The sequence below is a fragment of the Nicotiana attenuata genome, unplaced genomic scaffold (assembly GCF_001879085.1).
Source record: "Nicotiana attenuata strain UT unplaced genomic scaffold, NIATTr2, whole genome shotgun sequence".
In the NCBI taxonomy this organism is placed as follows: domain Eukaryota; kingdom Viridiplantae; phylum Streptophyta; class Magnoliopsida; order Solanales; family Solanaceae; genus Nicotiana; species Nicotiana attenuata.
In genome coordinates, this window is record NW_017674086.1 from 37,959 (window position 1) to 65,339 (window position 27,381).

Here is a 27,381-nt window from a genome sequence, read left to right on the forward strand (position 1 = left end):
ATAGAGAGAAATAAAGATAAGTCAAAGTGATTGCTTTTTTGTTTTACCATTAATTACTGCACTTGATGTTGTTATATATTTTGCTGAAAAACTCCACTTATGGGAGAAAACATGCTGTCTCACAGTATATGAGTAATGACTTCATGTTACCGTTTCATTTTAGTGTTGAAGTAGTCTGTTTTAGGAATCAATAATTGGTTAATTCGTTGCCTATAATACATGTTAATATGTTATGGGGTTTCTCAGCTTTAAATTAAAGGGTCCGTGCAAATTTTCTGTCAACCTTTGAAGCCTTGACTATAAGATGTAGTTTTCTTATCTACCAATATAAGTGTGTGTGTGTGGCTTAATGAATAAAAAGTGGGATTTATTACTCGATGGCAAGGACTAAAGCCTGTAGTAGGATGTTTCCCAGGAGTGATCAAAGGGAAGAGAGGACAGTTTGAAGCATTTCAGGTTGGCTTATTTCCTTGTTTTCTTGTTTGTTTTACCTTGGTCCTTGTTCCCTTTTTTAAAAGATTCTTGTTTGGTTGTTTAAATTTATTGATTTCGTTGGATGAATTACGTAGACATGCTAGTTTTTGGTGGTTAAGTTTGCTGAGACATGGAATAAGAACCCTATCTAATTCCTGGAACTAGAAAATGAAAATGACATCCTTTACTCGTGTTTATATAAAGAGATAGTAAAGGTTAATATGGTCAATTTCATTGCTAATTAATGTTAAAAGGTGAGTTTCTTAATATGTATGAAAATAACCAAAAAATCACTTATTTTGGACCAGAGGGAGTATGTGATATTGCATACTGATTGCTGAGAATCATTGCCGCGTTGAAGATTTTGAGACTTGGGTCTTGGATCTTCACTAACTTTTTCTTGAAGTCTGCAGTTTCTTGGGTGATTCATTGAAAAGGATAATTATCATTAATAAAAGGAATAATGATTTGCAGTTGTCAATACAACGAAATTCAGAAAATGCTCTATGCCCTAACCAACTACAAAATTAAAGGTGGCAGGGGCTGTAATTCCTTTTGCTGATCCTTTTGTCAGCACAGTGTAGTTTCGCTTCTTTATCCTTCCTCCTGTGATGTGATTCTTGTATGTGAGACACTGTACAGTTAATTCGTCGTCATCTTGAAACGAGGATTAAGATTAATTAATCCCATCCTTTTGGTTTCACCGGTTAAGTTACCAGTGGACTGAATTCGCCGCCATAGCTTCATGTGAGGGCTGCGCTTACTCTTACTGGTTTTAGACGACTTACACCTCTTCGCATACACTCAAATGCCAACATAAACAAGCCAAAAAAGAACACCAAGAAGATCTGGAGCCTTGCTACAATGTCGACCATGACAGACACATTGCTTCCCTCGGGAGAACTTTTTCTTGTAAGTGGGGTTATACTCCATCCTGATACAGACAATCAACTATTAGAGGGATGCAACTTAACCAATAAGCTTAAAACAAATAATGGGACTTAGTGATTGATGGAAGTATGTTGTGTCATTCGCGCTCGTTACCATATTACATTATTGTTACCATTGTTTGCTACTTGGTTGTTTTATCTTATCTCCACTGTTCTTTGAGCCGAGCATCTATCGAAAACAACCTCTCTATCTTTATAAGGTAGGGGTAAGGTCTCTCCCCAGACCTCATTTATGGGATTGCACTGAGTTGTTGTTGTTAGTGATTCATGGAAGTTTATACATCCTACAGAGACATTTTCCCTCAATCTCCCCCTATTCCAAATAGTCTAGTTTCATTATGCAGCCTTTTTCTTGGAAGAGTAGGTAAAACAAAACAGATATAAGTACTTACCGGTGCTTTTCTTGGGCAAATTTGTCCAGTCATACGGGCTAATCTTACTTGAAGATGCCTTGATCAACTCAAGAAGTGCGTCATTGACCTAAAATTTTTAATAATCGTCATATACTTTCCATTAACAATCAGCATACATATGACTACAGCCACAGAAATGCCAATAGATTGGACATATCTAAAATTTTGTATATGCTGATTGACTCATAAATATAAAAGTGCAATATAATGTTTTCATTTGATCATGATATCCATGTGAATGTTTGATTCTCCTATTTATTTTATCTTTTTCAAGAACCGACAAGTTGTCTGCTGTCAAAACATTCATTGATGTTCTGCATGACACTACAAGGCCCTAGCTTTGAAAACAAAAATGAAAAGAGAAAGACCTGCTAGATCTAAACAGTTTGCATTGTATAAAATACCCTCTCACTTGCTAAAAAACCAAACGCAATAAAAATACTCAGGTACCTGAACACTTATAATAATTGTCAGATTATAGTGTCCAGTGTGCTTGAAAGGATTCTAGTATGCGTTGACCCATTTTCAACCCGTTTAAAAATGGGTAGGTCGAGTAAGGTTTTGTTACAGGCGGGTTGGGTGGGTTAAAGAAATTTGGGTGAAATTTGGTGTTCACAAAAACTTTGAGAATCTCATAAGGTATTATGCATTTCAAAATGTCCTATAGTGACTCCACCAAAAGGTTGATTTTGGCCTATTAGTGACTCCGCCAAGCGCCAAGCAATTGATTTTCTACATCGGCCAAATGATCCTCAGAATCACTAAAAAGTTGCAGATCAATAGTTCTAATAAGAGTAACCCAGCCCGCCGGCTTTTTAGAGCAAATTCACATAATCGTATATAGAATCAGACGTTCTCTTGACCTACATCTTAGCACATAACTTTAACATGATGTGCAGAGCACCTATGGTTCTGTATTAAAATAATAAATACATAAAGTTATACCTCTTCTGTCCTTTCATGACTAACAAGATGTCCTCCAGGAAGCTCTACCATTCTAGCATACGGATATAATTTCTTTGCAAGACTCTTCGCATGGCATAATTGAGCAATGACGTCGTCCCTACGCAGAAGAAATACTGATTTATATCTAGATAATATTTCAAAAAAAATAATACTGATTTACATCTAAATAATATCTCTGGCTGTTTGAGATTGTATCTGTAGCAGATAATGCCTTCGAATTACAGATAAATATACCTGCCATGAATAACAGATATGAGGAAACCAGCAGAGCAGATAGATTCAAGATCAGCTCGCGATATCTTATGAGTCCAGCAAGCATTTATCTGCCCATCAAATCCACAATTTGACTGCATCCCCGATGCTGATATGCCTTTGACGTATTCCTACCACACCCAAAAAAGACCCTAGTAAGCACCTTATTATTGTTTCTTGTAGATTACTTTACAAGATAAAAGACGCCCGAAGAAACATCTAGAACATAATGTGTTTAGGTCACTCACTTGATACAATATTGCTCTTCGGGTTTTCGTTCCCACATATTCCTCGAGGTATTCCTGTAAAGTGAAAAACGCAGATACGTTATTTACAAATCATTCCCTGGCCATGAGAAATGACACCTCATTACATTTTTATATCTAGTCATAATCAACGAATTCAATCAGCAATTTTATAAAAAATAATGCACATGAAACCATTGTGTTTACACATGGCATGTTCATGCAACTTTTGAGAAGTATTAATTAAGTGAATAATTAATCAACCTTTGAGTAATGGGTGTCTAAATCAACAGCAGCCCTCTGCTCAGGAGTTTTTGCCTTCAAAAAGCGGACAGCAATAGATAGAGTTTGACGATCGAGCTGCAGCAAAAAAGACCATATGAGCACGAGAACAAACACAAAAATCTTTCTTTGATTCAAGTATATAATGAGCAACAGACCGAGGAAGCATTGTGTTTTAAGGTACAACAACAATTTCGCTCGCATCTATTTGATGCAACTAGCAGACTCATTAATTTTACAGGATCTTATTCAACACAGTAATTTATTTTAACTACGCAAACAAGTTGACTATTTCTTTAGTTTTCAGATCAACTGCTTGACTCTTCTATGATGCCATCCAGAAAGTTGGTGGGACTAGGAACTATAGTGGATGGCCGTACCACCTACCAAAGCAGCAGGTTGACATACAGCATTTCACTGGATTAAGGGGTTGAGTATCTCCCGGGCCCTTCGAGAGCATGAAGTAGAATGGGATTACCTAATCTACAAATATATGCTATATTTCTGATATTTATATATCCCATACGAAAATATGAGCATGCAAGCTCCGCCTTTCCTCGCACGTGGGATTGCTACTACAGTACTATAGTTTAAGCGTTTGCATCTTGATATTTCTATATCTCATTCTAATTAATTCAATTGCAGGGGGCGTATCAAGTGAATATATGCTACTGATTGTGACCATAAAAACCAGCATAGCATTTCCTCCTTTCTCAGACACATTAGCATCTCTCTCTCCCACACGCACGCGCACACACGAACATACACGATTGGACAAGATAAGAATATTCCGCAGAAAGTGAAATCTGTGTTTTTCCTTGTTGAAAATCATACAAAATGCCAATGTTCCACTGTGCCACATGCTCTTTTCTCATGATAGTGGTGTCTGGGGAAGCTTCAGCGTATTTCGACTATTCCACTGGGTACCTGCTGCCTCCCACAAGCACAGATACCAGGTAACTCTGCCCACCAAGCCTTGGGCAGATGAAGAAATCACCTAGTTTTTTTGCCTCCGTTGGGATTTGAACCTGAGACCGCATGATTCTCCTCTGACTTCATTAACCACTAAGTCACACCCTTAGATGCCCTCTATGCCACATGTTGATGGATACAATCTTTAAGATTTATGTACCACACCTTATTCTTATCATTATGTATAGCTTTTGGATAAGTATGTACAGGAGCCACCTTCTAAGCACCAAAATAACTGGGTATCGTGACATAAGCATCATCTAGCAGTAAATCATGAGACAATTGGTGACGACATCATGCACTTACAGCTAGTTTGTAACTGTTAGGAGCAAATGTTATCTAAGAAGTTCGGGTCTGTGCCTTACAATTCATGCTAGTAAAGATCAGTTCTTGGTTAAGAACTTATTCACTCTGCACAAAAGTTGCAAATTTTGAATGCTGCATCTGAGTGTTCAAGCCTACATGATGATTTGCCTAGTGCAAACGGGACTTCAGGAAAGTGCAGGTGTTATAGGATCCATTTTCAATTTGATCATGTTTCTTATTTCCGGGATAAACAAGTATTATTCCGAGAAAAGGAATCAAACAAGGATAAAATTGCATTAGGAGTTCCAAGTTCTTGATTAAGCAGGCTTAGAGCATCACTGCATCACTGCACCAGAAGTCCAACCAGAAAGTATCTTTTTGAGTACACACAAGCAACATAGAAATGTATTCCCCCAGAAAGAGAAAATTCTTTCTGTGATTTGTTCAAGAGCCACATACCAGTGTTATTAAAAGCCAGCACTTGGCCGCCCTAAACCGATTAAGCCGCGCGAAGCGAGAGGTTATTGCTTCCTGGGTTAAGTCATGCGTTTCAAAGAAGTTTTGCGCGCCAAACATTGACGCGCCAAGTGAGCCTAATGAGAAGTAGCAGGCTTTTGGATCTCTTAGAGAGCTGGATTAATATTGACATTATTGTATATTTGGATGCTGAAATGTTATTTAGTAGCAATTCAATTATTATAGTAATAAATTCATACCATATGTTTATATTTTTAATTTTTTCTTAAATTGTGCGTTTCATTTCAAAAAAGTGTGTGCTTCAATTCTCGCTTTTTGCTTCAAATGGACCTGCCACATTCTATTCCTGGAATTATCTTGACGACCACCATAGGCAAGGTTAGCACTTCTCTACTTTATCGTCACTACGCTGCTGTGATTGAAATGAACGTGATCGAGAAATGAATTAAGAGAGGAAATGGATACACTCTGTCACCTCTGATCAGAACAACATAAGGGTTCTTCGCTCAGATAGAGGGGAATCAATGATGTAACTGTAGCAGCCAAGGAAAAAGAAGGTTTTGTTTTGATGAAGCGATGTGTCCCTGACTAGTTTGCAGTGCGCAAATTCCACCTTGCTACTTTAAAAGATGACCATCAATGCCATGTAAAGTGGAAAATTTTGAAAATGCAAGAATGGCCTCAATTCTTCTCAATTAACAGAATGCATCTATTCTTTTATTTTCAGTAAGCTGATTTTTATAATGTCTTACATGGAAGGAGCTGGCGATGCTAAAGAAGACCAAAAAGGATGTTCTTTATTTCTATATTCAGGTATATCCATACTAGGGGTGGCAAAATGGTTAAAAGAAAACAGTTAACCACCCATATTATCTACTAAAAAATGGGTTGGATAATGAACTTTTTAAAAACGGGTCAAATATGGATAAGAACCATATTATCCATTTAGAAAATGGATAACCAATGGGTCTAACTTTTACATTTGTAAAGCCTCAAATTGGGGGTTCGTCAAGTTGGGGAGACTAAGAATTCTCCCAAAAGTGATCATATGCAAGAAGTCATGGATAATATGGGTTACCCATATTATCCGCCGGTTAACCCTTTTTTATCCATATTAAATATGGGTCGGCCGGTCGGGTCGGATAATTTATCCGTTTTTCATTACCCGTTTTCGACCCGAACCCTATCCGACCCGCACGTTTGCCACTCCTAATCCATACCATTTAACTCTTGAACAATATGCTTAATGACAGATAGTTGAAGAGAAGATCTTACCCTGGGTATACATTCATAGCCTCCCCCTGTGACATTCAGTAAAGCCAAAGATAAAACTCTCTTAGGCACCAATGCAGCCAATCTGCAAGCTATCATCGCTCCTGAATGATTGAGAAAAAAGTACAAGCAAGCATAAAAATTAGCACATTGATCACATAAGCATAGTATAGAAACTGCATCTTTTGCCATATACTGCACACTGAAGATCGAAAGTATCTATCTCAAAATCAAATTCAATTAAAGATGTCCAAGTCAATAATAGAGATTGACAGTCAATAATGCCAACCAAAGAGGATAGAGTCAGAAACTTACCCATGGAATGGCCAAAGACGTGTGCTTTTTCCCACCCCAAGTGATCCATTATAGCAATTGCATCTTTTGCCATAATCCTCGTGCTGCACCAAACATTAATTAAACGTGTTAACTACTTAACTTTAGTTTTCAGCTAAGAAATAGAAAAGTAGTTGAAGGTCTTTTCATATCTAATTGGAACCCTACAAGAACTTAATTCAATCTTGAACTCTGCTCCTATTAGCTGTAAATTTTCTATATTAATCCAAAAAGTTTTGCCTTTTCCTATTTTATAGCTAAAAACAGCTGATTAAAGGCAATTAAAAATTCTGGTAAAATGGGGACTTACGTGTACTCAGACTTTTTAGTGGGGATGGAGCTTAAGCCCATTCCACGATTGTCAAAAGCACAGACCTCTATACCGGAGCTCCGATCACCGGCCGCCGGCGATTCATCATCATTAGGAGTAATCGTCCCTGTGAGTGCCTTGATCTGTGGGGCCCACGAACTGTGTGTCCCAGCCAATCCTTTATCATTCAAAAAGAAAAGAAATTTCAGAAACAAAGCGAATTATGAAAAACATCAAAAAACAAAGAGGAAAACGAAGAATACCAATAATTAAGAGAACTTTGACCGGGCCTTGACCATAAGTTCTATAAAAAATCTTGGTTCCATTGTTGCCAGTTGCATCCACACCGTTCTGGTATTTGCTGATTTCACAGAAAGGCATGTTTGGCCAATTCAACAATTTTCAGCTTTCCAAAAAAAATCAAGTCTTTATAATTTATAGAGCCTTTACAGAAAAAAAGAAGGAAGAAATAATAAAATAGGAGAAGAAAGTTATGTTGGAATTATTATGAATGAGAAATCCAGAATGAAGAATTAGGAAATGGGAACAAGATTTTGTTTTTGTATAATGTGGCTTTTTCCTTTAAATAAACTTCCATTGACAATCCTTAGGCTACTCGTTTTTGGTTTTTTACTTTTTTTTTTAAATTTTTGTTTCTAATTATTTGGAGGTTAAGCGGGGCCGAGTGAATACGTGGCAGATAAGAAGCGGTGGATCAAAAAGCAGCATGGACGGTCGGCTTTGTGTAGCTCAGCTTGCTTTAGAAAAAGTCAAAGTCAAAGAAATCGCTTTGGCGAAGCATAGTAATACTATGATAGTATGAAATTCTGGAAGAAATGGTCTTGATTTTGAGGCAGAGTAACGAAATAATATCAAGCAAAATTAAATAAATAATACGAAAAAACAAATTCTTCCGCGCCTAATATTTATATAAACAAGTAAGTATATTATATATGTTTGCATATAAGTTTATATTATTTAATTAGGATTAATAAGTGTATATTTGCATTGTCACTTAAAACATAATAAGTTAATTTGCTTTTGTAGACATCGAAATTTTAATGGATCGAGCTAAATCCTAAATTCAAGATACTACAAGACCTCTTGAAATTCTAGGAGTCTGTCAGTGTTGCTTGGAGGCTACTCTACCTAAACCCTAGGTCACTCCTATAAAAAGGGTTACATGATCCTTTAAAAAATATCTCAAAAATGGAGATCATCTCGAAAATCCCATAAACTCACGGGATATTCACAAAGAGATCAAGAAGTGGCCGAATAATTCTTGATGATCAAATACTTCAAGAAGATCCACAACATACTTCATGGATATCAAATAAATCCATGAAAGCCCGCAACATCCTACGTTCGAGAAACACATTGTTCTAGCCCTCGAATCACGGAAATAATCAGGAGAGAAGAATCAAGGAAACAAACAGAATTGTACCCACGTCATTTTATCAATTAAACTATGTTTCTTCATATTTATATTGTGGTTGCAATTTATTTTTGTATCACAAATAATTTGTTGCAAACAAATTGGCACGCCCAGTGGGACCAGTTCTGCCCTTCATCTCTTCCTCCTACAAACCAAAAACTTCAAGTTTCAAGATTATTTGTTGTGATGGTCGGGTACTTCAAGTCTTGTCTTAAAATTTCGCAAGCCTACACCCCGACAAACCTTGAAGTAGGGGGCATTTGTAGACATCGAAATTTTAATGGATCGAGCTAAATCCTAAATTCAAGATACTACAAGACCTCTTGAAATTCTAGGAGTCTGCCAGTGTTGCTTGGAGGCTACTCTACCTAAACCCTAGGTCACTCCTATAAAAAGGGTTACATGATCCTTTAAAAAATATCTCAAAAATGGAGATCATCTCGAAAATCCCATAAACTCACGGGATATTCACAAAGAGATCAAGAAGTGGCCGAATAATTCTTGATGATCAAATACTTCAAGAAGATCCACAACATACTTCATGGATATCAAATAAATCCATGAAAGCCCGCAACATCGTACGTTCGAGAAACACATTGTTCTAGCCCTCGAATCACAGAGATAATCAGGAGAGAAGAATCAAGGGAACAAACAGAATTGTACCCGCGTCATTTTATCAATAAAACTATGTTTCTTCATATTTATATTGTGGTTGCAATTTATTTTTGTATCACAAATAATTTGTTGCAAACAATATACTTATATTTTTAAAAAGTCATATGACAGCTGAAATAAAAGGGATAGTATGGCCCTACAGCAATTATGATGACATTTATTTCGTTTACGCACTGAGGCTCCTTATTAGGTAAAGCGTGAGAAAGCTTTCTAATTGCTTCAAGAATGGAAATATTGGTCACAAATGCTAAAATTAATTGCGTATTGGCATGTAATAATCATGCATGTTGAGTCTAACAAAACTTGAATTTTCTGACGATTCTTAAAATAGCAATTTGTATGTAACAGACTAAGAAAAATGACTGTCATTAATTCCTACCAGATATTGGAGTTTTTTTACTCTTGAAACACAAAGAAAGTAAATTAATGAGAAAGTATATAAAAACATATTAAAGTAAGTCAGTTTAAAGTATTGATATTATGCTCATACAAATTCTAAAACTTTTCATCTTAAGAAGAAAAACATTATTGTCTTTCACCTTATCCTCATTGCAAATTAGCTACTCCCTCCAGTTCACAATAAGTGACCTAATTGATTTTAGCACGCCCATTAAGAAAATACTAAATGCTATACAAAAATACCTACTATGACTAAACTACCCCTGATTAAACATTTAATGGGAGGAGTAAGAAAACTTTTTAGGGATATGTACATAGGGGTTATTTTGTAAAAAAAAATTGAATTCGTTTTTGATTACATAACTGGACACTTATATTGAACAAAAATGAAAAAGCAAATTGGTCACTTATTGTGAACCGGAGGGAGTAGCAGTGATATTTGATCAGTACATATACCACCATATTTATTATCGCAACACCAAAAAAAGTATTTATCGAAAAGTGCTTGGACGGAGAAGATCAAATACAAATTGAACAGCTTCAAAAAAGATAAAACTTAAAGCATGAAGAAGAAGAAGAATAAGGAGAAGAGAACTTTTTCATAACCGAAAGCCAGTTGCCCCAACTTGTAGTGGTCCACCAAAGGCTATATTTTCGGCCGCATAATTCAATCCAAAAAGTTAGCTTAAAAGGTAAGGATTTAGAGTCCAAGGAACTCATTCATCTTCGATATGGGATTACATCAACACCCCCCCTCCCCTCCCCTCCCCCCCCCCCACACACACCCCGGCCACTGGCTCCGATACCATGATAAATAGACAGTGGACCTTATTCAACCCCAAAAGCTAGCTCAATGGATAAGGATTGCTCAATCCATCCATCTTTGACGTGGGACTTCATCAACCTGAGTTACTATTTTTCGTTTAATCATCTGATATTCATTACTTTTAATTTAGATTTGCATTTGTAGGACGCATTTACCTTATGGACACTAATAGTGACGGTCGATGCTACATTTTTTTCCTTTGTTTACATCTCAGTTGTCACCAAAATTGACTTTAAGGACGCATCAATTTGATTTTGAAATGAATCCCTAACTTGTAAACCAGCCTTTAGTTACAACCTTCTTAATTAAACCATTGCTAATATTGGTATGGATAGTGAAGTATAGAGGAGTGAAGGACAGTCAATTAGGGTCCTGGCAAATAAACATGGATGTGATATTAGAGTTTGTGTTATGCACTAAGGGTAAGAAAATATTTAAATAGTGAAATCATTTATTAGGTAGTTACAAATAAGTTTCTTTATAAGCATTAAATAGTAATTTGATAATTAAATAATTACTAACCTACTATCACAAGTTAAAATTTACGAATTTTATAAAAGATTATATTATCAATATGTAACTTAAATTCATAAAATTAACGTCTCTGAATTGCCTCAGATCTAACGGCTACTTCCTCCCGCTAACATTCACCTTCTGCCGTTTGGTTTGGTTTGGTTGTCTTTGACTGAAGAACAGCCTTCAAAATGCTACTAAAGGGTCTGTCCGAATCGACCACGGGCGGATGGAGCTTTGAGTTGTCGGATACATCTGAATCCAATATTTTGGATGTCGAGATGTAAAGTCCACCAAAATTGCAATAAACAGTATATATGAACATATAACTTTAAAAATTATATAATAAATTAAAGACAGAAAACTTAAAAGTTTGAAGGCATAGCGCTTAAATTATGGATCAACCTATTCCCGGAATCGACCACTATGATTATTAGAGCACATTTTCTTGGATTCAATTTTTCAATGGAAACTGTTTTGCTAAATGAAGCTCATTGTGCCCAAACTCGAATCAATTGTTGATTCGATATGTTACTATGTCTATAGTATTTCCTGTTGGGATCGAAATAACATGGTGCATGCGGAAACTAACAATACAAAGCTTGGTGGACGATAAATCAGATGACAAAAAGAAAAATATACTAAACTAAGCATAAAGTTTATAATGGTTTGGTCAATTGATCTACATATGATAAAACTAATATAAAAGACGAAAAACTATCGAGAGAAAAATCTCCCCCTAAACAAAACTCTTTAATGACTACATTGTGGATATTCTTTTTGTGCTCTTGTGAGAAGTAGAGATCCTTAATTTATAGAGTGCAAAACTTGTCTTCCAAGAAAAGGAAAGACATAGTAAGGAGATTTAATCCTTTTAGGTGTCTTTTTCTATTCCTTCAAGAAAGAGAGTCCTAATAGATTAGAAATTTAGGGCAATTCCTAACATTTCCAAACCAAATGCCATGAGAAGATTGTGTAGCGTCAACATTTATTTTTGTACATATCAATAACTTAGCTAATCTTCGAATTATATTATGTAAGTGTGAACTATACTTTTAATTACTTAATTATATTATTTTTCAACGTGCCTGCTTACGAGTGGGCCTAATTCTTTTTCATGAGCAGAACATGTGAAACATTTTTTTTTAAATTGTTTTTGGTGATCGTGGTGAGATTTGATCCCAGAATCTCTTGTTTGCTCTAATATTATGTTGAATTATTTAACCATCTCATTTAAAAATTTAAACTGTTACAGAAAATATATTTTTGATATTTAATTATATTATATATCAGCAATTAATCATGATAAAGTCCTTTGCTGCTTTCAAAGTAAAGAACCCAACTTACAACTCTCTGCAAACAATTCAATTATCTAAACCTCAATATATAGCGTCATAAATACGATTCCAATAATCTCTTGGCTTCTGCATGCAAGTCAGTTCGGGATTTTAATTTTTTCGATTTAAACCTGGTACAGAAAAGTACCCGTCTATGAATAAGACCATAAGATAAATAATGATGAAAAGAAAAGATAAATATTGATGCAAAATAGTATGTTGCACATTGTTAATTTGAGTGCCTGTTTGGATTACTGAAGAGCTTTGTTCTTTACTGTGTTCCTTAGGCGTAAAGTAAACAAGCAATAAAATAAACACAACGATTTTTACGTGAAAAATCACCCGGTGCAAAACCACGACCTACCACGTAGGATTTTCAACTCCAACTCCACTGGAACAATGAGCCAAAATGTATCAATTACAAGACTGTAATTAAATACTGTACTCCCACTACTCCTATTTAATTCACAAGTTACTCTAACTTGTAAAGCAAAATACTCACTCCAACTCACTAATTATTTATGACACTTGAATACAACATAATTTCCTAAAACACATTCACTAGACTGACTCATGAAGAATACAAGGCAAGTACTCAACACAAGTAAATGACTTATGACTCTTTAGTTGATGTGTAAAGGATAGTTCAGAAGTCCAAAGTCGATCCTATTGTTTCAAGGATTCCACAAGCTTTGGGACTTTTGTCTCTGACTGAATTATCCGTATCTTCTTGAGCAACGACCCTTATCACTTATAGCAGCCTTCTTCCACCAAACTCGGACCTGGGTAACTTTGAGATAAAGTTACTGCCTTGTACAGATGTACAAGTATCAATCATGAGAAGCTGATTCTTTCTCCTGAATAGCTAGTTCTTCAAAACAGTTAAGCAGCTACGTTGAGGACCCGGTTCTTTGAACATTTAGTCATACTTTGTTAATCATCAAAATTTCAATACTCAACAAATTCCCCCTTTTTGATGATGACAAACTTCGTACACAACAGAACCAGGTAATCACACCAAAGAACCAGATAATCACAACAAATGTTCACAACCCACAACCTTCCAACCTTATCTTTCCCCTTTTGGCATCATCGAAAACACACAAAAAAAAATGTTACACATTAAGCACAAATAATGTAAGATTCAAGTCCAAACAGGCGATACCACAAGCTTAAGAAAAGGCAAATAGACTAGGTTGATGATCCAATATAGTACAAAGCAGTAAAACAGAGCAATAGAAGACATTAAGTTGTGCCTAAAGAAGCCCAGGGCCTTGTATTCATCATTAGAAAAAAAACTAAGCGTACCGCAAACTACTCAAACTAAGACAAAAAGAAACAAAAGAGAAGGCATCACTGGAATAGCAAATGAACTAAGGACACTAGGAAGGAACAGGTTCATGGGTTAGAAGCAGAGGAGGTCAAAGCTTTCACAAGGGTGGCAATATGTTAGGCATGAGCCTCCCTATCTCTTCTAAGCTCTTCCCTGAATTGCTTTGTTTCCTTTCTCAGCTCATTATTGTCTTTAAGAAGCTTGGCATTCTCTTTAACAGCGAACTCCAACTTCTTGTTGAGTCTGTAGCACTACTGCTCCCAGGTAGAATAGCACATCTTGTGGGTCCTCAAGCCTTGATCTCCTCATACCCACACTGCTTGAGGGTAACAGCATCCAAAACGTCATTGTGGTTTCCACACTTAAGCTCAGGTAAGGCAATGTTGAGCTTGTCAAACAACTCAGTCAACATGAAATCATATGGCATAGCATGCTTGGGTTTGGAAGTATCTTCAGCTCTTTCCATGTGTTGAATCATCATGCTAGGAAGATTGAAAGGTCTACCAGTGTCAAGCAGCTCCATCACAGCCATGTCCAATTGAGTAGCTTCATGCCTTCTCTCAAACCTATGAAGAATGCAGGAATTGAAAAATGAAACAGTAATTTGTGGAAGGGAGTCATATCAGTCTTGTACTGTGACGACCCAAAGGGGTCATCACCTGTTTTAAATGAATTCTGTGCTTCTGAGGCCTTGAAAATCTCATCTAGAGTTGCCTCGATTTTCGTGCGTAGTCCGGGTGCGTAGCCGTAAAGCTTAAATGTGAAATTTTGTGAAATATGCTAAATTTTGGTATTAAAATGAATAAATTCGACTTCGGTCAATATTTTGGGTAAACGGACCCGGACCCGTGATTTGACAGTCCCGGAGGGTCCGTAGGAAAATATGGGACTTGGGCGTATGCCCGGAATCGAATTCCGAGGTCCCAAGCCCGAGAAATGAATTTTTTAGTGAAATTGTTTTCTGAAATTGTTTAAGGAAACTTGAAATGAAAACTGATTAGAAAGTGATGGTATCGGGCCCGTATTTTTGTTCCGGCGCTCGGTACAGGTCTTATATGTAATTTAAGATATTTCTGTAAAGTTTGGTTGAAAACGGACGTCGTTTGACGTGATCCGGACCCTAAGCGGGAATTTGATGTTTAAAGGAGATTTTGGAAATTTCATTGATCTTGAGGTTTAATTCGATGATCATGATGTTATTTTGGTGATTTGATTACACAAATATGTTCGTAAGATGTTTTTGAGGTTGTGTGTATACCTGAATTAGAGTTTTGAGGGCTCGGGTGAGTTTCAAGTAGGCTCCGGGATGCCTTAGGCTTAAAAGATCAGATGTTGCAGGTTTAGGAAATATTGCAGGCCTCTGAACCCTCTTGCGCGGTCCGCGAGAAATCGCGTGCGGCCGCGGAGGGGCCAGCGCGGCCGCGGTCGCCTTTGAGCGGTCCGCGGTGGATGCTGCGCGGCCGCGGTCGGCTTTGTGCGGTCCGCACGGGGCTATGATCTGCAGGTCTTCAGGGAGGCCTGTGCGGCCGCGATCCTTTTTGCGCTGTCCGCACAGGGAGCTTCAGAGGGGTATAAATAAACGGGAATTTCAGTTATTTTACACTTTTCAAAACCCCAAAACATATCCAAACAACCTTCTTTCTCCAAAACGATTGGTAAGTGATTTCTAACTAATTTTCTTCACTCCTCAACATCTTCTAACATGATTTCAACTTCAAATCAAAGATTTTCATGGGGAAATTGGGTATTTTGGGTAGAACCTAGGTTATTCAAAAATTGGGGATTTGGACCTCGATTTGAGGTCCGATTTCAAAACAAGTTATATATTTGGGTTCGTGGGGGAATGGGTAACCGGGTTTTGGTTCGAACCTCGGGTTTTGACCACGTGGGCCCGGGGGCATTTTTGACCTTTTTGGGTAAAACATGGGAAAACTTATTTTCATGCATTGGGGATGATTCATTTAGCATTTATTAATGTAATTAAGTAAATTGTGACTAGATTCAAGTGGATTGGTGGAGAAATCAAGGGGTAAAGCTATAATTGAGGCTTGAGTTGTATTCAAGGCATTGAGGTAAGTGTTTGGTTTAACCCTAGCTTGAGGGACTAGGAGTTGAGTCTTATTTGCTAATTGCTTCTTGTTGAGTACGACGTATAGGCATGGTGACGAGTATCTATACGTTGGTGTCTAGCATGACCGTGAGTCTTTAAATTATGAATATCTTGATTTCGTTGTATTCTCTTGCCTTGGTGATGATTCCTATTTATTGTGAAAAGCTTGTGAAAGGAAATTGTGACCTATGAACAACGAGGAGCATTGGCTCAAGTTATATTTCAATTGTGAACATCTATGAAATGGTTGAACCCTCTGGAGCATTGGCTCAAGTGGTGAAGTGAGATATGAAATAAAAGTGAAAGGAAGAGAAAGAGTATTTAAATTGTTCCCTTGCCGGGATATTGTTGTCTATTGATTATTTTCCCTTGCCGGAATGTTGAGATCATTGATGTTGTACCCTTGCCGGGATTTAACTGTTCAATTTTGTTCCCTTGCCGGATTTCTTTTATTATTTTATTTATTCCCTTGCCCCTTGTTTGTGATTGTTGTTTGGGTGAGGAAGAGTGTTAAAGCACGAAGGGGGATGCCGTGCATTATTTGTTTATTGTGAGGAAAGAGTGTAAAGCACGAAGGGTGATGTCGTGCATTGTTTGCTTATGGTGAGGAAAGAGAGTAAAGCACGAAGGGTGATACCGTGCCGCACGATGTAATATTCCATGCCGATTCTATTGATTATATGTGAGGAAAGAGAGTAAAGCATGAAGAGTGATGCCGTGCCGCACGATGTACCATTCCGTGCCGATTCTATTGATTATATGTGAGGAAAGAGAGTAAAAGCACGAAGGGTGATGCCGTGCACTTGTTGCTTCCTGTCTCTTTATTAATGTCCGAGTTGTGTTAATTCCCTCGTTACTGGACGTCTTTTACTTGAAATTGTTATTTCCCCCTAGCATGCTCCCCCTTCCTATATTGATTACTTGTTTTTATATTTCGATTCCGCTGTATATGTATATATAACTGCACAGGTTTATGTGGTAGTCCGGTCTAGCCTCGTCACTACTTCGTCGGGGTTAGGCTAGGCACTTACCAGCACATGGGGTCGGTTGTGCTGATGCTACACTCTGTGCTCTTTTGCACAAATCCAGGTGGGAGCAGCTTACGGTGCACAGCAGTAGTCAGGGAGCCGACCTTCAGTCCACGAGACTCCGAGGTAGCCTTGCTGGCGTCCGCAGGCCCGGCGTCTCTTCTATCAGTTTTCATGTTCTGTTGACATTTGTATTCGAAACAGACAATGTCCTTTATTTCAAACTCTTATTTGTAGTAATCCTAGACAGTCCATGTATTGTTGTGACACCAGGTGCTGGGTAGAGACTTGTATTGGCTTTCTAGACGCTGTTTCTATATTTAGTTCCGACTTCCGCTAAATTTTACTTTTCGTTGTCTTTTAACTGCTTATTCATTGATAATTTAATTGGTTAATCATGTATAAAACAAGATAGATTAATGTTTGCAAAGGTTCTTGGCTTGCCTAGCTATCACGAGTAGGAGCCATCACGACCCCCGAGGGTGAAAAATCCAGGTCGTGACATGTACACTTTCTGGGGAGCATCTAGTTCAAACTTTTAGGAGGACTTCCTGGTGACCACAATTCCAGTGTCAACATCATTGTATATGGCTGGCCACTTCTTCTTCAAATAATTGTCAAATCCCAAGGAAGAGATATTCAGAAGCATCCTTAACTCCTTAGCATCAAACTCTATTTCAAAGCCCCATACCTTACTCTTGACTACCTTCGCATCAAATTTGAAATTTGCATAGAACTTCACCACAATAGGAACACACACTTGGGGGAAAGCTTTGACAAACATGTGCTTCCACCTGTGTAGCTTAAGCTTTTCAACTAGTTGAGCCATCCCTTTCTCATTAGTGTTCGCAAGAATCTTCCCATTTAGCACTTTTCTATTCCTAAACTCCGTGAGTCAATCAACTGTAGCTGGCACATTCTTTTTTGTCTTACCCCTACTGGCCCTTGAAGAAGAGGAAGCAGGTTTGGTGATTTTGTCACCCTTTCTTTTTGGTGTAGCAGATTTAACTGGCAAGGCAGAGTCAGACTCATCCTCTACTTCCACCTCAACAACAGGTTCAACAATTGAGACCTTCTTCTTTGGCTTCTTTGCAGTTCTAGACTCCTTAATGATTTGTGCATCAACAACCTTTCTTTTACTGTTTGTGAGATAAGTTTTGGCAGGAGGAGCCACTCCTTTCCTTGTTGAGACTACTGACTTTGTAGCTTTTACATGGGTATTCCTAGATTTCTTCCCTACCTCAGATAGTGACACATCGTCTTTATCACTGCTAACTTCTTCATTTCCAGTGAAAGGAGTTAATAGAGACCCAGGTTCTTAGGCCCTTGTCTCTTCACCAATTTCTTCTAAAGAGGCTATGACAGTGTTTCCAATTGTCATGGAACCTTCAGATTCCTCACTCACATTCCCATCTTCTTCCTCACTCTCTTAATCACCTACTTCACTCTCACTTACCTTTTCTTTATCTTCACCCTCACTTTCAGAATCCTCCTCTTCTTCACTATGATTTTCTTCTTCTACAGAATCATTAACCTGTCTTATCCTCTCTTATCCTCTGTATCACCCTCCTTCTCATCTCCAGATGCTCCCTTATTCTCAGTCTTTTCTTCTTCATTGGCTATGTTTTGAACATCATGCTCCTCACGACTGTTCACAACTTCTTCTTCCTTTTCATCCCATCATCTTCCTTATCCTCAGTCCAACTAAAAGAAAGGCCATCAGAAGCCTCCTTTTGCACAGATTCTTTACTTCCTTCCCCCTCAATCATAGGCTCCACAGCCGTAGTATCTACCTCCTTCCCCAGATCCCTATACCCTTTTCCACAGTGAATTTCTCCACTAGTGGATTCTCACTCATGCGTAGGAGAGTACTAGGGGTGCATCATCTATAGCAGACACCAAAATATCTAATTTGGAAGGAGGATGTTGTACCTGATCAGGAGTCACTAGCAACAGATTCCCCCTGAACCACAGAGTCCTTGGCTACAGTGTCATCCTGTGTAGCAACATCAGGCACTTTCTTGACAGATTTTCTTGGAGTGGCTTTGACCTGTTTACTTATAGGTATTTTTTGCAGGAGGCTCAGGTGCATGGATGGCTATTTTTGGAGGAGGGGATACAGTGGAGGTAGGGACGATAGGAACAAAATGAACAATAGGAACAAGGGATGATGATGTAGGTATAGTGGAGGATATCGAAGGAGAAGGAACAGACGTGGGTGTAGGTTCCCTTGATGGCTTGGCATTTTTCTTTGATTTGGGCTTCAAGATTTTGGGTTTTGCTTCAACCTTGGTTGATTATTTGGCTTTAGAGGGTGTTTGACTGGCTTTAGGCATAGTGATCAGATGAGAGACTCAAAGAAGAGAAAGAAGGAATTAGTTCTTGATAATTACTTTTGATTCTTGCTTAGGATTTGAGAGAAACAACGAGGTCTATAAGCTTATCATAAGATCCTTTTAAAGGCGTTACTCCTGATTTGACTGGAAGAGAGAAGGTGACCGAATTTGAGTTCTAACGGGACTCTTATAACGGTTACTTTGACTGTTAGGATTTCAGGAGTAATTGATCTTTAATTGCACTAGGATTCTCTCTTACTCTTTGATTAGAAGACGATTGGAAGTGATGCCAACGGAATCAGAAGTCTGAGTATAGCAATAATTTTAGGATATAAAATCCTAGTGACTTAAGACGGTATGGCACGTACCTAATCAAAGAACTAGCTCCTTATTTGTTTCTGCAATAAAGCTTCAGCACTTCATATTAGTATCATGCGACATAGTTATCAGCCAGATTTTCCAAGCAAGTGTGTAAGCTTAATACAAGCACAAAGCTGAATCAAACACATTGTACTTAATTATCTACATCTTGTTATGCCTTTTCTAGCCGATCATTGGGATTCAACCTAGTGGGAAGAGTTGATTTGACCTAGTTCTAGTCTATTCCTTTCAAAGTGATCCCTACTCAGAGCTTTAGTAAAAATATCATCAATATGATCTTCAGTTTTACAAAAGTTAGTTGAGATATTCCCCTTTTCAACATTATCTCTGAGAAAGTGATGTCTAATGTTAATGTGCTTGGTTCCCTTGAGCTGACATAGTTTTTAGCAATGTTTATGGCACTGGTATTAGCACAAAAAATGAGAACACAATCAACAAATATACCGTAGTCCCTTAGCTGTTGTCTTATCCATAACAAATGAGCACAGCAGGATGGTGCTGCCACATATTCAACCTCCACAGTAGATAAAGCCACTGAGTTTTGCTTCTTGGTTCCCCAAGACACCATACAAGAACCTAGAAAATGAGCTGTTCCTGAAGTGCTTTCCCTGTCAACATGAAAACCTGCATAGTCAGCATCAGCATAACCAACTAGATCAAAGTTATACCCTCTAGGATATCGTAGACAAAGGTCAGGGGTCCTCTTGAGATATCTTAGTATCCTTTTGACAACCTTCAGGTGAGATTCCTTGGTATTTGCTTGAAATCTTACACATAATCCCACACTGAACACTATATCAGGCCTGCTTGCTGTGAGGTACAACAATAACCCAATCATTCCTCTATATAGTTTCTGTTCCACACTTTTGCCTTCTTCATCAAGGTCCAGCTTTGTTGCAGCTGCAATGGGTGTGATTTGACTTAGAGGAATCCATGTTGAACTTCTTCAGTAGTTCTTTGATATATTTCTGCTGATGTATCTTGGTTTCAGTAGGTGTTTGCTTGATTTCCAACCCGAAAAAGAAGTTCAATTCACCCATCATGCTCATTTCAAATTCATTTCCCATCATTTCAGCAAATTCCTTGCACATTGCTTCATTGGTAGCCCCAAAGATAATGTCATCCACATACACTTGCACAATCAGAATATTCTTCTCTGTGCTCCTTAGAAAGAGAGTGTTGTCCACCTTTCCTCTTACAAAGTTGTTGGCTAAGAGGAATTTTGAGAGACATTCATACCAAGCTCTTGGATCCTGTTTCAGTCCATAAAGAGCTTTATCCAGTTTGAACACATAGTCAGGAAATTCTTCACTTTCAAATCTAGGAGGTTGTTTGACAAACACTTCCTCCTTCAGGTAACCATTCAAAAAGGAACTCTTTACATCCATCTGGTATAAAGTGAACTCCATGTGGCGGCAAAGGCTATCAACATTCTTATAGCCTCCATTCTAGCTACAGGTGCAAATGTCTCATCATAGTTGATCTCGCCCAAACTCATACCACAATTAGGTAGTGAGGCGGTCGAAGCAATAACAAATTGCAACACAGGTCGGGGTCGATTCCTCAGGGAGTTAGATATGGGATTAGGTATATAACTAGAGTAGGTGTATGATGTGCCTCAATTTGTACTTCCACATATTCATTGGTTGTTTCTATTTCTACTTTTAACTAATGATTGCAAGTAGTAAACTAGAAGACAATGTTTTTGGTTTTGGTTGTTTTTCAAATGATAAAGGAATCTAGGGTCATGACTTCCACCTAGGTGGCTACCTAACAGGTTGTAAACTATAGGGCAAGTTTGATTAATCGAGTTCGTAAAATAGCAATCACATGCAATTTCTCACTATATACCTCTCGGTAGTTTGAGTGATTTTGTTCAATTTGGCGTTCTCAAGCCCAAATGGGTATTTTCACAAATCAAGTGATATATGCTCAAGTTGGGTCTTACTATCTCTAGATTTGACCCTTTAATTTGGGCTATCAATTTCTTGAGCTCACCCCAATTTCTTGTTAGCCAAGTTTTCCTAAACCTAGTCTCTCTTTCTCAAGCAAAGACTAGGTAAAATAGGCATGAATCAATGTTTGCAACCATTAATTCTAGGATTTAAGCATAAACAAGGCTAAATATCACTAACCCAATCACAAACAAGCCCTAAAATTAAATACCCATTAAGTACCCACACTAGGGATGAGCCACAACCGTAGTTAAACATTTAGCTACTCATGAAAAATAAAGAAATACAAGAAGAAATTAAGAGAGAATGCATAATAATTGATTAAACAAAGAAAATCTAATGTTAAGAAGTCAATCTAGCACAAAATTACTCAAAGAAGTAAAGAAAACCGCTCAGGTGCACCTCTGCAAACTAAACATAACCTAAAAATGACAAAAAGTTTTGTTTATACTAAGCTAAAAATATCGGACAAAAATGCCCCTGCGAAGGTTGTGTGGCCGCATAATTCTGGTGCGGTTCGCACAATGGGCTCCTGCGGCCGCACGATTATCGTGCGGTCTGCAATCTTTCGGAATTTGAACTTGGGACTTCAGGCTTCTGCGGTCCGCATAAATGTGGGTGCAGCCGCATTTCTGATTATGCGGCCGCACAAAAGTGGTGCGTTCCACACTCTTCTACTTTCGGTATTGAACCAACTCTCTGATTCTTCACTCTTGTAGACCGTATAATAGTGATTGCGGCCGCACTTGACTTCCTGTGGCTACACAATTTTGGTGCGGTCCGCAGTCCCTGAGCTGGCCAAAACACTATTATCTGAATCTCCCTTATGCGATCGCACTAGAATTATGCGGTCCGCACTGCTAGCCTTTTTGCCCAGTTTTGGTTCTTGTTCACTTTTGACTCCTTCATGCATTGATTTTGACTTCATTGGCACGTTTCCTAATATTCCTGCAAGTAAGCACATTTCGTTAGTTTTCGGGAATACCTTTAAGCATTTTTGAGCTAAAACGCAAGTAAAAGAGAGCAAATAAACGGTCAAAATCTCTACTTATCAATAGTCAATGCCCTCCTCTTGATACATGAACCACAAGTCTAGCTTTATTCCTTGTGATATTTCCTTGTTCATCCAACTTGTTTCTAAACACCCATCTGGTACCTACGACGGTTCTGTTCTTGGGTTTCTGTACCAGGTGCCAGACCTTGCTTCTCTCAAACTGATTTAGCTCCTCTTGCATGGATATGATCCATTCTGGATCCTTTGGAGCTCTTTAAAGGTCTTAGGTTCAACCTGTGAGAGGATTTATGTGAGTGCACATAGACTTCTTAGGGAAGACCTGGTTTGCACCCCTGCATTTGGATCAGAGATGATATTCTCAAGAGGATGTGAGCTTTGATGCTTCCATGGTCTGATCTGTATACCAGAGAAGATTCACCCGAGGAGTGACCCAAAAGAGCAGGTTCAGTAGGTGTGGCTTCATTAGTCTGGTCAGCAATTAGAGTAGTTCTTTCTTCTTCTTGTTCCTCATGATCACTGTCAATTTCCTTGTGGTTTTCTGATTCATCTTCATCAGATTCCTTTTTATCTCCATCACAGGTGAATCCTATGTCATAATCTTCATCCTGCAAACCTTTCTCAGCCAATTTGTTAGATTCATCAAAGTTAACATGAATATTTTCTTCCACACACATAGTTCTTTCATTAAAAACCTTATAGGCCTTACTATGTGGAGAGTAACCCAAGAAAATTCCCTTATCACTTTTGTCATCAAACTTACCTAGAGCTTCTTTCCCATTATTATGCACAATACATTTGCACCCAAAGGCTCTCAGGTGGGGGATGTTGGGTTTTCTTCCTCAAAGTAACTCATGCGGAGTTTTCTCAAGAATGGGTCTGACCATGCATCTATGTAGCAGGTTGCAAGTAGTATTGATTGCCTCAGCCCAGAAACTCTTAGGCAGCCTATTGGCAACCAACATGGTCCTCCCCATGTCTTCTAAGGATCTATTATTTCTTTCTATGACCCCATTTAGTTGTGGATTTCTAGGTACAGAGAAATTATGGTCAATACCATGTGAGCCACAGAACTCAAGGAATTTTAATTTTCAAATTCAGTTCCATCGTAAGTTCTTATACTTAAAACATTGCACCCTAGCTTTTGTGAATCATTCTGACAAATACGAAAACATCAAAGGTTTCATTTTTGGATCCCAAAAAAAAAGTCCAGGTATAGCTGGAGAAGTCATCAACAATCACAAATACATACCTCTTACCTCCTCTGCTCCTTATTCTCATTGGTCCACATAGGTCCATGTGAAAGAGTTCAAGAGGTTTAGAAGTACTTAAAAACTTTTTAGATTTAAAGGATGACCTAACATGTTTCCCTCTAACACAGGCTCAACATACCGTGTTAGAGGTGAACTCAACTTTAGGTAGACCAAGGACCAAGTCCCTTGCTGCCAACTTGTTGAGTTGAGAGAGACTGACATGTCCAAGTCTTCTATGCCATAACAGTGGATCATCATTCACTACACTCAAGCATGTGTGCTCACTCTGGGTAAGTGACATAATCGATATCTTGTAGACATTGTTATGTCTCTTACCCTTTAACACAATTTCATCAGTATCAAGCTTAGTGACAGTGCAAATTTTGGAATTGACTTTTACCTCATTTCCTTTGTCGCACATTTGAGAGATGCTAAAAAGATTGTGTTTAAGACCTACCATATAATACACATCTTTTATAACATGAGAGAGTGACTTGTCAACCTTTCCAATACCTGTTATTTGGCCCTTTTTCCCATTTCCAAATGACACACTCCCTCCTTGGAAGGCTATCAGTGAGAGGAAGTTTTTCCTTTCTCCAGTCATATATCTTGAGCACCCACTGTCTAGATACCAGTCCTGATTGTTCCCTCTCACCATATCCTGCACAAATATTCACAAGTTAGTTTTGGGAATCCAGACAAGCTTGGGTCCCTTTTTGTTGGAAAAAGGATGAATCAGATCCCTTCTTGCCCAAAAGGGGAGAGGATTTGAAGCTATTTTCTTGTTAACCTTAATCCGCTTAGTATGGACAGGAGGATTAACCTTTGGCTTCTCTTCCTTTTTCAAATTTTTAGCAATACCAAAGGTGTTTCTAAACTGAGCATGAATTAAGGCAGGACAAGTGTCTCTAAAGTGTCCTACTCTTCCACAATGAGTGCACATGTTATTATCAGAAATTCCTACATACTTTGGGTCAAACTTATGGATAAGATTTCTGTAGCCAATTCCAGATTTATTAGAGCTACAATTTTAATTCAGTCAATTCAAGACATCAGAAGATCTATGCCATTTGCTTAGTCTAGAGAGTTCATAATTAGCGTTTTCTAGGTTTTCATGCAGAACTTTATTTCTACATTCAGCATCACAAAGATTATCATTAGTAATTTTTAATTCCTTTTCAATATTATCCTACATATCACTCATTTTTCTTTTGCCATGTATATCAGGAGACTTCTTATTATTAGAAGTAAGCTCAAGAACCTGGTTCTTAAGGTCTTTGGCCTATTTCTCTAAACTAGCTTTATCAGATTCAAGCTCTTTGATATCAAGTTTGATACAAGAAAGTTTGCTTATTAGTTGATCATTTCCAGTAATCATTTTCTCCATTTCATTCATTAGGGTCACAATTATGGCCATCAGTTATTTTTTGGACATAAAATGAATATTTTCTTTCAAGTCAGATATACTTACCTGGTTTGCTTCATCTTCAGTTTCTGAATCACTCATGGCCCTCATTCATTTCACTTTTTCCTCTGTTTTGGATTCTTCAATCGCCAACAAAGACACATCGATGCTTTTATTTCTAAAGTCAGTTTCCAAGGTCCTCCATATATCATGAGCAGAGATGCAAGAGGGCACTTTGAGAAAAGTGTTTCTAGACAAGCTTTTGTAGAGCATGTCCTTTGCTTTAGCATTTTTCTGAACTAGCTGACGATCTTGCTCATCGTATTCCTCTTCTCTTTTGTTTCACTTGTTACCTTCACTATCCAATTTGTTAAGGAGAATTGGTCCATGACTAAAAATTACTCATAGGTCAAAGTCAGTAGCCTGAAGAAATGTTTCCATATGCAACTTTCATTCATCATAGTGATGTTCATCAAACAAAGGAGGTCTTTCAATGTGCATTCCAAGCTGTACTAGTGGTTTTGTCTTCACATCTTGGTGTTCATCAATCACAGCATAGAGACTTATAGCCTCATCCTCCTTTTCTTCCTCTTGATCACTTCCACTTTCCTCATATGCTATCAAGAATGCCTACTTCATTGCTTCAGTAAATCCTTTGGCTAGAATTTTTCCTTTGTTGGAATACTTTTCTCACATTTTCTCCCGTTTCTCTTTTTCATCTCGTTCTTTCCTCCGCTCAATTTCTCACATTGGGCAGTCCTTGACCATGTGATCTAGCTTGCCACACTTGTAGCACCCATCATAAATTGTTTTGTCGATCTGCTTGGACGTGCTACTGGTCTCTGTCTTGGATGCATTTTTGGAATTCTTCATGAACCTCTTGAACTTGGCAAACATTGCTAGATCAGGATCATCATAGTCAGATTCATTATCCTCAAACACTTTAAGAACTAAGGCCTTATCCTTCTTTGGTTCTTCCTTCCGCAGTTCTATCTTTCCCATTTCATGAGTTTTTAAGTTTCCAACCAACTCATCAAGTGAGATTTTGTCCAATTCCTTGGCTTCATGGATTGCAGTGACTTTTGATTCCCATGAGGCTGGAAGGATTCTTAGAACTTTGGTAACCAACTCTTATGAGGTAAAGGCTTTTCCAAGTGATTTCAGATCATTGGTTATTATAGTGAACCTAGTCATCATATCCTGGATGGGCTCAGACTCCTTCATGGAGAAAGGCTCATAGTTTCTCATGAGTACCTAAATCCTTGATATCTTTACTTGATTTGTTCCTTCATGAGCAGTTTGGAGTGCATCCCATATATGCTTCGCATTAGAGCACACAGAAATTCTATCGTACTCATCAGGACTGAGCCCAAAGATAAGGATTTTCTTAGCCTTTTTATTCTTCTCCATCATTCTTAAATTTGCTGCCACAAATTCGTAGGGGTCCTTAGGAACTGTTTCATTTTGTGCATTTTGTTTAGTAGGAATCAAAGAATCTTGGTTAACTATGGTCCATAGTTCATAGTCTTCAACTGTCAGGAAGTCTTCCATTCTTGCTTTCCACCAAATGTAATATTTTTCATTGAAAATGGATGGCCTGGTGGTTGATTGTCCTTCATTAATTCTGGGTGGAGCACTTATCTTGCTTCCAAGATCTTTCTAGGTGTTAGCCGTGTAAATGAGAGAACCGGCTTCGACACCAATTGTTAGTTTAAGTGCCCGTATGGATTACTAAAGAACTTGATACTTTACTGTATTCCTTAAGCGTAAAGTAAACAAGCAACAAAATGAACGCAGCGATTTTTATGTGAAAAAATTACCCGGCTCAAAAGGTGCAAAAATCACGACCTACCATGTAGGATTTTTAACTTCAAATCCACTAGAACAATGAGCCAAAATATATCAATTACAAGACTATAATTAAATACTCTCCAGTACTCCTACTACTCCTATTTGATTCACAAGTTACTCTAACTTGTAAAGCAAAATACTCACTCCAACTCACTAATTGTTTATGACACTTGATTACAACTTAATTTCCTAAAACACATTCACTAGACTGACTCATGAAGAATATAAGGCAAGTATTCAACACAAGTAAACGACTTATGACTCTTTAGTGGATATGTAA

General features: G+C 37.9%; 2 protein-coding genes and 1 long non-coding RNA gene across 5 annotated transcripts; 1 reads left to right on the top strand and 2 right to left on the bottom strand.

The window, feature by feature from the left end:
- Nucleotides 1-899: 899 nt before the first annotated feature.
- LOC109217977 (putative aminoacrylate hydrolase RutD) lies at nt 900-7,859 on the bottom strand. 2 transcript variants are annotated; one of them, XM_019382282.1, is made up of 10 exons: nt 7,516-7,859; nt 7,253-7,430; nt 6,925-7,007; nt 6,613-6,713; nt 3,565-3,660; nt 3,304-3,357; nt 3,038-3,186; nt 2,783-2,900; nt 1,817-1,904; nt 900-1,408 (listed from the first exon to the last, which is right to left on the bottom strand). In XM_019382282.1, the coding sequence occupies exons 1-10, from the start codon at nt 7,631-7,633 to the stop codon at nt 1,218-1,220; spliced, it is 1,176 nt and encodes a 391-aa protein (XP_019237827.1). In that variant the 5' UTR covers nt 7,634-7,859; the 3' UTR covers nt 900-1,217. The 2 variants fall into 2 exon arrangements, with proteins under 2 accessions (XP_019237827.1, XP_019237828.1); XM_019382283.1 differs by lacking the exons at nt 900-1,408; nt 1,817-1,904 and having other exon boundaries at nt 2,777-2,900.
- Nucleotides 3,667-5,595, top strand: LOC109217978. Of its 2 annotated transcripts, none has more exons than XR_002066706.1 (2): nt 3,667-3,762; nt 3,883-5,595. It is a non-coding gene; the product is annotated as an uncharacterized LOC109217978 (long non-coding RNA). The 2 variants fall into 2 exon arrangements; XR_002066707.1 differs by having other exon boundaries at nt 3,890-5,595.
- Nucleotides 7,860-22,903: 15,044 nt separating the features above from the next.
- On the bottom strand, nt 22,904-26,801 carry LOC109217974. Its single transcript, XM_019382280.1, has 6 exons — nt 26,526-26,801; nt 25,999-26,378; nt 24,636-24,867; nt 24,303-24,506; nt 23,985-24,182; nt 22,904-23,200 (listed from the first exon to the last, which is right to left on the bottom strand). Exons 1-6 carry the CDS (start codon nt 26,799-26,801, stop codon nt 22,904-22,906), a joined length of 1,587 nt encoding a protein of 528 aa, XP_019237825.1.
- Between the last annotated feature and the right edge of the window lie 580 nt (nt 26,802-27,381).